The sequence below is a fragment of the Archocentrus centrarchus genome, chromosome 20 (assembly GCF_007364275.1).
Source record: "Archocentrus centrarchus isolate MPI-CPG fArcCen1 chromosome 20, fArcCen1, whole genome shotgun sequence".
Taxonomy (NCBI): Eukaryota; Metazoa; Chordata; class Actinopteri; order Cichliformes; family Cichlidae; genus Archocentrus; species Archocentrus centrarchus.
This window is the reverse complement of record NC_044365.1, coordinates 24,786,965-24,798,940: the sequence shown is the minus strand read 5'-3', so window position 1 is coordinate 24,798,940 and position 11,976 is coordinate 24,786,965. Positions and strand designations below refer to the sequence as shown.

The 11,976-nt window shown below is 37.7% G+C and overlaps 1 protein-coding gene across 2 annotated transcripts in view; it reads left to right on the top strand.

Moving 5' to 3' along the window:
- plod2 (procollagen-lysine, 2-oxoglutarate 5-dioxygenase 2) overlaps positions 1–4,534 on the top strand; it is a 37,650-nt gene extending 33,116 nt beyond the window's left edge. For both annotated transcript variants that reach the window (XM_030756844.1, XM_030756845.1), the window contains 3 exons: positions 691–837; positions 1,523–1,648; positions 1,796–4,534. In XM_030756844.1, the coding sequence (XP_030612704.1) occupies positions 691–837; positions 1,523–1,648; positions 1,796–1,951 (429 nt within the window). In that variant the 3' untranslated portion in view covers positions 1,952–4,534. The remainder of the gene's footprint in view (positions 1–690; positions 838–1,522; positions 1,649–1,795) is intronic.
- Positions 4,535–11,976: the final 7,442 nt, after the last annotated feature.

The window sequence follows — 11,976 nt, the reverse complement described above, 5'->3', positions numbered from 1 at the left end:
GACAATCTTATCAGTAATAACGGTTAAATAGCTAGCAAGCTAATATTGTTGCAATGACATTGTAAGGTAATTTGTATCATGGTTAAAAAATTTATAGAAATTTTTTTTTTAAATTACAAGATAGAGAAAATTAATTTTGTTAAACTACCCGAACACTGAACATCAGTTAACTACTGTTGATACTTTCAAGCTGTCTCTCAGTCATTTGTGGGTTAACTGTCATCCAGGTGTAACAAATGGACTATTCTTGATTAGCTAGCTAGATTTTTGCAATTTCATATTTATACTTTGCTATGACACAAAAAGTCACACACACAGACATGATTAATGTATATAGTTGAAAAATGACTTTAGTGTTGTCATCTCTACATTGGCCTTTTGAATACAATGAAATAAACAGCTGTGTTTTAGTTTAATGGTGTCTAATTCATGGTGTCTCAAAGTTAGCCAAGGAGATTATATTTGTACAAATACTTTGACGCTGTTTGGGAGAGGATTGACCTGAATGGGTCATTAATTCTCATGCAGGCAGACAGCAGAACAGCCTGTGGTTTTTAAAAAAAATAACATGCACATCATCACAATCACCATCACTTTGAAAACTGTGGACACACACTTTGAGGATAGTGGGTCATTTGTTCCATCGTTAGTCACACTGCATCGTGCTCTGTTTTCTCTCCTTTTTCTCAGGACAAGCGGATCGCTGGAGGCTATGAGACTGTGCCCACGGACGACATTCACATGAAGCAAATTGGGTTTGAGAAAGAGTGGCTACACTTCATCCGAGAGTTCATCTCACCCGTCACATTAAAAGTTTTCTCTGGCTATTATACAAAGGTTGGTATGAACCCGACCTTTTTCTGCCAAAAGCTGAGCTAATACAGCAGAAAAGTTCATTGTTGTCATAAGACCTGTTTATACATGTTTGTGGTATTCTTGATCGTGAATCTTAACAGCACATGACAGATTTTCCACTGGATGACACTGAAAAATACGCTGGTAGCGCTTTCTATTACAGCTTGATAACAACGGTAATGATGGGGTAATAAAGTGGAAAGGAGCGTAGTAATCTAGAAAATGCAAGTTATTACCATTTACTTACCAAAGTAACACTTAAGTAATACCTAATTCTTATATGAACTGTGGTTTAAGCTGTGTAATATTACACTGAAATTTAAGTCACTGAGTAATAAAGGGCAGAAACTAGGGGTGATAATATGGAAACAGATGTATGGCTATGAGGGAAAACCAATTAGTAATAACATAGTAATATACTGGAAACACTATCAAAACCTGCTAGCAATAAAATGGTGACATCCATGCATTTGAATTTTTATATACTAAATTTAAAGCAGTAGTAACCTCATGATAATAAGTTAATACTGGTGGATACTTTAATATATAAGTACTGTATTACTATATTGTAAAGCTGAAATTTATTGTAAATTATGTCCTCTGCATTCTTCTTTATTTGAGGGTACATCAACACACCCAATAATGCATTTCTGTCGTCTCGTCACAGGGTTATGCTGTAATGAACTTTGTTGTAAAATACACTCCTGAGAGACAAGCATATTTGAGGCCCCACCATGACTCCTCCACCTTCACCATCAACATTGCCCTCAATAACAAAGGCATGGACTTCCAGGTAAGGAGTTGTATTACGAGGGATGAGTCACATGAATATTATAAAATTTGATTTTTATCTTAAGATTTCCACATGCATAATCTGTCTCTTTAATATTCTCAGTCCAGTGATTTATTTCACATTTATGGTTCCAATTTTCTTTCTCAGGGAGGGGGTTGCCGTTTCCATCGGTATAACTGCTCCATAGAATCACCGAGAAAAGGCTGGAGCTTCATGCACCCGGGACGACTGACTCACCTCCACGAAGGCCTACCCACCACGAGCGGCACCCGCTACATTGCAGTGTCCTTTATTGATCCTTGAACTACCTTATGATGTCAAGTCTTTTGACCACGCTTCACTTTTTTTATCCAAAATTTTTTGGGTTTTTTTTTTGAAGTTTTGTGCTCAAGCTGTTTTGCTGATGGGATTTTTTTTTTTAAAGCAGTTGCTTTAAAAGGATGGAAAATTGCATAAAGATAATCTCTGTCACAAAGAGAGTAGAGAGAAAAGGGAAGTAACAAAGGCAATTATCAGTTTTGATGCAAAAAAGTGCTAGCAGGGTAATAATTTATGCCACATTCCCATCTCATTTTTAGATTCAAAACAAAAATCTTCCAAGGAATTCTCTGTGCAGCAGATTGTCATGATTTTCATAGTGCTGTCATGATAACCATCATTCATGCACACTGGTAGATTTGCTTGTTATTGGCTGTACTGTGTGAGATTGTGCAAATGACCATTTTGTATGAAATTGTATTTCAGGTAAAATGTCACTGAATTTATGTATTCTTTCAAAAATTACTACTGGTGCTAATTAACATGTTTCTGTATTCAAGGTCATTATTTGTCTGAGTGTAAGTTAAGGTGTTTTTCTACCCTGAATCACTCAAGGTTCTATTTGTGATTTTATTTATTATATTTCTTAATTACATTAACATTCGGTTTGTACCCAGTAAAAGAAAAAATGGTAGTTTTGCACAGCAAAGACAGCTGATTTCAATAAGAATTATATTTAAATGAAGATCAATATGTCATTTTATTTGAAAGGTTTTCCTTCTTTCTTTACTGCAGATTGGCAACACTGATTTGCTTTACTGAAAATGTTTTTTTTCCTGACAGATATGTGTGACTGGAAACTCAGTCACGTTTTCTTTAAGTTATTGTAAAAATTCAATATAAAAAAAAACTCTGCTGAATAATAAATGTTTTCAAATTTACTGTAATTTTAACAGTCAGACACTCTGTGGTATAGTCTTCAACATATTTGCCTTATGAGTGATAAATTGTGATATCCGGAAAGGAGACAAAATCCCAGCTTCAGGAGTCTGGGTAAATGGGATGGTTGCATTTGGCTTAAAATTCTGTGGCAAATCAACATGTGGGTCCATCCACTGCAGTGACCTTGTGAGAAATAATGGAGCATCTGAAAGCACAATCTTCTTGCATTTAAAGCACTCACTATCCAGACAGCAGACTGATAGTTCACATGCTTAACAATTCAACGTTGAGACCTGCTGTCTTCTTGTAGATTCTTCTGGCACAAGAGAACAATGTCTGGATGTAGTTACCACTGCAGACAAGCTTTCACTGTCTTATCACTTTATCGGTTCATTTTCCACATCTGGACATATCCATCAGGCCTGGTTTGGACTGAAGTGCTGCTCTGCTGCAGGGAGTATCCCTGAAGTGCTTGGGTGTGGTGTGATGATGTACATCAGTGCAAAAGTAGTTCAGTTTACCTTAGGGGCTAAATGTAAACATGTACATGCAACTTCATGAAAGTGGTACAGATGGTGCTTGTAAGACTGATGACAGAACAGGGGAGGGGGAGTGTTGAAGGTGGAGCTTAGAGAGATTTTTAGCTTTTACATCACTACATGTTTACCATATAGAAACCTAATACAGTTTCCACTTTAGATTTGAACCTAGATTATATATTAAAAAAACAAACTAAGTTCTCACCTTCCTATCAAATCCCATTACTTTTTTATCACCAATAGCCTCTGGAGGTTTGCCTCCCCCCGTTGAGAGCCATGTATTTACCTTGCAGGCTTAACTCCCTGACCAGATGCACATTTTTGCTCCGTGTAAAGCTGGAATGAAGGCTGAATTTCAGTAGCTGCTGTGAAGCAGCAAAGACACAGGGAGAGGAGGAGGAGGAGATTTAGGTCAGACCAGGAAATGCTCTCAGCTGCTGAAAGAGCCCTTTGTAGCCATCATTTCCCCTGAACTGCCCTGTGTCCAGACCCTCTGAAAGGTGACATTGATTCCAACCAGGCATGCAGGAAAAAACGTCCTTACCAAACACAGAAGATTCTCACAGGAATGGCTTTATCAGAAGGAAGATATGGTGACACATATTTGAAGCCTGATTTATTCTAAAGTCAGAAGTAGGATACAGTAGACTGGGTGTTTTCAATGCAAAGGCAGGTTGTTTAAGGTCATTTCCTCCTTTTATAAATAAAATCAGCTCTGGAGTCTGTGTTTTAACAGTTGTAGATGGTTGTACTCACCATGTTTAACCCAATGAATACCCATACTTAGGGTAAATGGTTCTTGAGATGGAAATTTAGCTTTTATCCCAAAGTAAATTCAAGTGCACCACTAACTGCAGGGTGCCCAGTGGCAAATAGTGATTTAGCCATTACCCCGGCAAGCACTCTGGTCTTGACCAAACAAAAGGATTTGAATTAGGTGTTTAAAATGATGTAGAAATTTAAGTGCTTGGGGCCAGTCTATGTGTGGTCATTTCCAGAACTGGTGGTTTGGAGGCAGTCTTGCTTGGTGGGTATAATGAGGAGTTTCCACCATAGTTTGTCTTATTTTAATGGACTGTTTATCTATTTGCCTAGTCATTCATTTACCGCCTGGGGTAATGAATCAAAGCATTAATCCACGTGTAAGAGCCTTGTGACCTGATATGTGCCATAAGGCGAAAAATCTATTAAGTGACAGAAAATCTCATTGTACATCCTGTATAATGACAATAAAGGCATTCTATTCTATTCTATTCTAAAAACTATTCTTAAGTTACTCTTTATTATTTATTTAAACTGTCCAAGTTCAATAAGATATATCCTTAGATTCTTGTGTTTATACTGTTGAGCCACCAAATCCAGCCCTATCAGTCCAACTGAAAAAAGCTTATAGTAAGTCACAAATATATAGTTTCATTATGTTTTGCTTTAATTTCCCCCACATTTCTCCACCATTTTTTGATGCAGTTAATTTCCTCATGCACCCAATCACTGTTATTTTTACTAGAGTTAATTTCCAGCTGTGGATTAATAAATCTTTGGTGCACTACTATGAAAACTCTTGGCACCAAACCAGTGTATGTGGAGCCCACTTAAAATAAGTGACGCTGCCTATGTTAATCACAGTAAAACAGCATGTCATCCAGTGCAACAAACTCCCTTATATTTGTGGGTGTTGAATCATTTTTGGACAACAACAGCAGCGAGAGGAGGCGCTTGGAGTGAAACTATGAGTAGTTCCATGGGATTTGTTTCCAGTGAAAATATGCAAGTTATCATTAGCCATATGCTTTAGAAAATCTATCAGGCTCCTGACAGAGTTTGGGAAGAAATGTGTGTTTGTGTGTATCTGAAATCCATGCAAAATCAGTGATAATTCCTGAGGAGTATAGCACCTGTGCAGGATATTTTGATCCCAAAGGCATGACACACAAAAAGGCCAGCTGCATGCATGTGTGTGAGACATCTAAAATGTACTGCATGGTTAACATACTGTACATATCTCAAATTACATTTGTAGAAGAGGGTGGAGGTGGGGCAGTTGGTTGACTGGTGTGGTGCGGTGGGTGGGGAGGGGGTGTCTCGGTTCAGGCACAGTGCAATTGTGAGTTAGACATCAGTGGAAAAGTACTGGGATGAAACACGGATACAGTAGGAAACATCTGATGCCGCTGAGTCTGCATGTTGTGCATTAATGGATGTGTGCGAATAAAGTTGTGTCCATTATTTTCACATATGTGCACTTTAAAAGATGTAAAATTCATTTAACCTCATATTTCACACAAATTGGACTCTAGGGAACAAAGGTCATTTAGGAACTATGTGTATAAGCAGATGCAGTCAATGCAGGAATGTTTGAAAACTTGGGAAGATGACCTCATCTATATCATTTGCTAACACTCAGTATGAGACCTCTGTTATGGAGCAACATCTTCAACAGCTGTGACACCACAGAAGTTTGAAGGCCTGCTGCTGTTTACTTGTTGTTTTTAAGGGTGCCTGCACCAGAACAAAGTATTTTGCTGAGCCCAAAGCTCTTTGATGATCATCATCAACATTTTTACATATGCATCATTCCAAAGCAAACAATAAGACGCTGATTAGATGGCATCTTTTCTATAAAAACTGCTCTAAATACAGGGAAACTAGTTTTGATTAAATCCTAGTTTGCATCATTGTGTGGAAAGATCACCAGCTGAAGAGTGGGAGTATTTCTTCTTGTTTCTTTTTTTTTTTTTAAACCCCCTGTTTGAGGCAAGAGCAGCAGCTCTAACACATTGTAAAAAACGTTACTGGGATCTATAAAAAGAAAATGAGACTCTGAGTCTGCAAAACCAATTCATGCCACATGTCAGGTAAGACAAGATGATCCATATTGAACGTGATCCATATTGTTTATTGTAACCAAAACACTACTTATTATTATGAGCCTATCATCATGCCTATCTCCCAGGTAAGAAATCAAATACATTCAGAGTCCACAATACCAATTACGTTGATTGCATGCTTTGAGATGATCAACACCCTCACTTTTTACCAGCCAGACTGTTTACCATCTCAAAGTAAACTGGGTGCAAGTACCATTTAGCCAAATTACACAGCAACGCTCTGTAAAAACAATCAGCAGCCCCACACTCCCAGACAGATATTGATTTATGGAAAAGACAAAAGTGGAATGGAAGATGGGAGTTTTCTAAAGCCACAGAAGCTCTGTTTATAGAAAACATACAAAAAGGACAGAACATGTCCTTTATGAGCTATTTTGGAGTCCTTTGAATGATCTTTTAGTTTATTTAAACCTGTACTTTGTTAGTTGAAGTGCAGGCAGAAGACTGGTGTTGTCGGGTATTCTGGTGTCAGGGTGTGCGTGCCCAAGTCTACGTGGTGGCTACGTGTTTTAGGTCAATGTGGCTGCATAAAAGAAGCAACGGGAGCCTGGTGTTTAGAGCCCCCCCTGTGGGTACAGACTGTTTGTGCCACATCTAAAGTCGATGTCAGACATTTTCCATAGTAAAAAGAGACGTTATAAGAGAACAAAGAAGATATAAAACAACTTCTTTTTAGATGTAAATGCAAATACAAATCCACAGAAATCAATCTCTCTAGCTAAGAAAATATTCTGACTGCAATTTGGCTGTTGTGCATAATTAAATATATTTTGTGATGATTTTTGATGCATTTTGAAGCAATTCAGTTGTTTCATTATTCTTACTGGTGCAAATGGAAATAATTTAACTCTCCAGGTGAGAGAGTTTTGTATTGTCTGCTCACAGGAAGCTGTAAACGTAAGCACGTTAAAGATATCATCTGGTGCAATGTTCACACATTACAAATGAAATATAATCTACCATCAAATCTCTAATGTTTCTTCTAGACAGCCAGTGAAAATTGCCTAAATACCAGATGACGCTACTTGCTGTCGTGTTTGTTGATGACTGTCGATAAACGTCAAACAGTCAATTTTCTTGCTGCTTTCATCAGTTAGTTTGTGATTCTTGGCACAGTACTGGAGATGACCACCCACACTCAGTATGTCCATAATGATTCACAAGAGAGGAACCGGGGAGAGTGGGCTGTAATGAAACTAAGGCCTAAATAAATCTTTGATAATTCTAATTTTGTTTCTGTGAATGATAGGAAGCATTTGAGATAGGTTATGAACCATATATGGAAATCAACAAAAAAATATAGCATAAAGTAAAGCCCCACTAATAAATGCATTGCATCAGAATGTAATCATAATTAAGTTTATTGTGTGTAAATCCAGATAATGTTGGACTTCAGCATCTCAGACTTTATTAACCTGAGTAAAGCATTTTAGGGGAACAATTTTCTCAGGGTGTGTATGATTTTTAATTTCTTTACTACAGTCAGATCGAAGCAGGAATATGGAAGCTTATTGTTATACTTCATTGACTGACAAATAGGACCCTCTAAAATAAGAGGGCTTGAGATGGAAACAAACTGGAAGTTTGGAAAACAATAACTAGGTGACTAGTTAATGACCCGATATGAGTAACCATCAGTACAGTTCACTAATAGTGTCATGGCAGTTATAACAGTGAGGGAAATCCAAGAAAACATAATGGTTCTTTCTTAAAAACCATCAAAGCTAACAGGGGATTTCAACTGCACACCTTCATAGCAACAATCTCTCTGAAGTTGTGCCATAAGGTATAAAATATTTTATCATCCGAAAACACAAGATGGTCACTGCCTACCATGCATGTACAGTTATTATTCTAACAGCCGTCATTGGAGATTATCATTATATAGTTTCCCATGATTTCCTGTGATTGTACCACGATGATACCTAATGAACTGTAGGTTTAACCCTTGCATACTGTTCTTGCCAAATTCAATCCATTATGATATTTGACAGCAGTAAAAATACCCTGAATATTATTCTTTTAGCCTGAAATTTAATGACTTTCTCTAAAGTGGCCCAAAATTTAAAAAATAAATAAGCAAATATTGTGACATACAATGCAACAAGGAACCACATATGAATGGTTTTCTGCTGCATTGAGCAAAGAGCAGCAGCATATATATAATTGTATATACAGTGTATGTTCTATCAGAGCACTCCAGCTTCCTCCCACAGTCCAAAGACATGCACTTTAGGTGATGTGATAATTCTAAATCACCCGTAAGGATTATTAAGATGTTAAAGTCTGTCTCTCTGTGTTGGTCCTGTGATAGACTGGTGACCTGTCCAGGGTGTACCCTGATCTATGACAGAAATAGAAATAGAAATCTTTTATTGTCATCAAATATGAAGTATGATGAAAATGTAGCTGGACAAGGCTCCAGGATTTGGTGACCCTGAACTGGAAACCGGATGGATGGATGGATGGATGGATGGATGGATGGCTGATTAAATTTAAACTTTAGCTAGGATCAAAATTAGGGCACTTTTTATCAAATCAATGGGTGATGTCACAGCAGCTACATCTCTGTTTTATATTGAGGTTATTACTAAAAATATGCAATTCTGACATTATTTCGTTCCATATACTATCACCTCCTCCATGAAAACAACTGGAGGAAAGACCATACAAATGATACCAAAACTCAACAACCTTTTTCTTAAATTTCTCAAAATTCCAAAATTTCACTTGGCATTTTTTTTTTTTTTTAACCTCCATCTGTTTTATTTTAGTTTGTTTCAGTTTTCTCACAATTATGTTACAAGAGGCAAGGATACAACAGGGAAAAATGTGAAACTATGACAAAAGTAGGATGTAGGACTACAGATTTGGAGCTACAAAGATTCCGCTTCCATTGGGAAAGTCCAGCTAAAATCTACATTTAGAACATTTGAATTTTTACTTGGGAGTTACTAATTGCTCCAATTGCAAGGAGAAAAGGATTGCAACAGTATTTTTGATATGGGAGGGTTCCCATAGTTTATTCATCCCATAGTCAACTTCATTCCATAGAAAGCTTTTTTCCCAGTAGCCATCTGTCCATTGGTATGGTATAATTGTATGTTCCCAGTTGTGTGGCTCTTGTTAGATTTGTAGTTAGCGCTTCTTCAAATCCTACCAGATACTAAAGCTGAAGAATCCCTCAGCACGGGTGTGTTTGTTTTGAGCCATCCATATGAACCTAATGCCCTCTGAGGAGCCAGAAGCAGCGGCAGCACCATGGCTGGCAATCTGGTGACCACAGCACATCAAGACAAAACTAGTGGTGATCCACCCTGATCCTTCTAATTGCCTCTTTGGCTCCCACTTAAAAGACCAACCACAAGTAAGGGGTTGTTTTTCCCCTTGGATACCTCTGTTGTATGGACAAAAAAAATCTTCCACACTGGACATTGTGGTCTGTAGCTCTGTGCTGTGGTATTCTGCCTTCATCTGGGCACTCTGCTCTAACCATCTTTTTGTACTGACTTTCACAAGTTTAAGTGGAGGGATAATTTAATATTTAATCTAACTAACTATGCAACACTTTAATATTTCATGATGTAGATTTGCTTAAAAATGCATATAAAGTACCATGCATTCATATGCTGTATATAAGTGGGAGAGCTTCTGAAACAATCAAATATATCATGATGTGTTGTACATTATTATATTGGGAGCAACTTGAATAAAATATTACTTGAAAATAAATGAAACCTTTATGAAACTGAGAATCTACTTTAATCCAGTGGTAGGTACTTTTTTTCATAACATTTGTGGTAGCAAAAAGCTGCATTGCTGTTATATCTGTCAGGTGCTGCTCTGTATAATATCAGGGTTGGCTTAATAGAATTACAGAGTAGACCTGAAGTTAGCAGTGGATCCTCCGTGTGAGATGGCAGAGTAAATTTAACCTTTGAAGGTAAGGGTTTGATTGAGAAACAAGTGCAAAGCACAATGCCAAAGTCAAGTGGTGGTCATTATAGAGCACTCTTGAGCACCCCAACCCCCACCCTTAGCCTTCTTTCTCCAACGCACGTAAACACTGAGGTTAGAAACCACGGGGAGTTGTGAAAGCTAGAAATCACTCAGCTCTCTCAGGCAACACAGCCTCCCAGGAATGCAAAGCTTAAGACTGGCTCACAAGGTCAAAAGTTCTCACTCTCTCACTCAGTTCTTTTTTTTTGTATCTTGCCTGGCAGGTATCTCACAGATGAACCTTTTAAAGCAAATTAAACCACTGATTAATTTTTTTTCTTTAAATAGCTAGATTATTTTCCACCATGCCACTTGAGAATAGTCAGAGAGCTTATTTATGTGGGAGATTTCTCAAAAAAAAAAAAAAACTCTTTCTGTGTGAAGGAAGCATGTAGGCCTAAATGCTCACATACTGAAATGCTTTCAGCAGCTCCCTTATTCACAAGGGGTCCCACAGCAGGTAGCATCCACACATTTGATTCAGCTGTTTTTGTTTTAATGGTGGATGTCCTTCCTAATGCAACCCCAAAGGGATTTGAGCCTCCCTGTGGGATTGAACAAGGGTTTTATTTTTTTCTTCTCTTGCTAGACAATTGTGCAAACCCCTACACTATGGAGGCACAACCACAACAAAGAAACCCTGACCATTTTTTATGCCTACTACCTAGTATTCCCCAAAGCATATATCATGTACTGTATCAAACACATGCAGAGCCTCTTGAGATACCCTAACTCACTACCTTTGGCCTTTGTGCTGACATGCTTACAAATACCCATAAAAACCTGGAATAGTTTAAGTTGGTGATGGGAAACTCTTCTTCAAGGCCAGAGGTGATCTGGAACATCTATCATCTAAAAAAGTAAGCCACAACTCTTCTTCTTGGACATGAATTTATTTACAGGCCTCATTGACCTTATTCATACAGTATAAAACCACTGGAAGGGTTTTTATGCACTTCAAATCATCAGGGAGCATGTACTGTACTGTCCAGGATTTTTGTTGGAACCTTCATATTTATTCCAACCAGGCTTGTGATGTAAGTACTGAACATCAATGTTTGCATATAAACATCAACAAAAGCAGCCCCCCCACCCCCCCCCCCCCCCCCCCCCCCCCCCCCCCTCAGAGAATGAATATATTTTCTACTTTTAAAAAAACTACTTGAATCACAAAGTAACAATAACAGCATATTGCAGGTGTTTGGTTTTTTTTTTCCTTGGCTTAGAAGTGGGTTGGGGGGTATTCATGTAAGTACAGTCTGCCTGGGTGTGTTAACAATTAATCTGTGTTGCCTTATTTGATGTAACTTTATAGATTTCCATATCATTCGTGTCTAGTTAGCTGATAAAATGCAAAACAAAACTGTGTAAAATAAATAAATAAATAACTTCCTGCAATAGTGGATGATGAGCCCCCAAAAACACTAAGTGTGAGCAAAACCCTATTGTTCCAATATGAAGGCATTTGTTTTAATTTGAAGAGATTTAATTTTTAGGTAAAACAATGGATTACGTCGACTTTTCCTGGCAAGGAAAATAAAACAGTCAGTGTTGCTTTTCTAAGCTAATCATAAGTTCACATATACACGTAGAAGGACAGAGGGATGATAATTTCCAGACTATGCTGCAAATAAGGAATGATACACTACACCTACTCATATACACAGGTACTCTTTCAAAGCACTCATTTGATTCAGCCAGT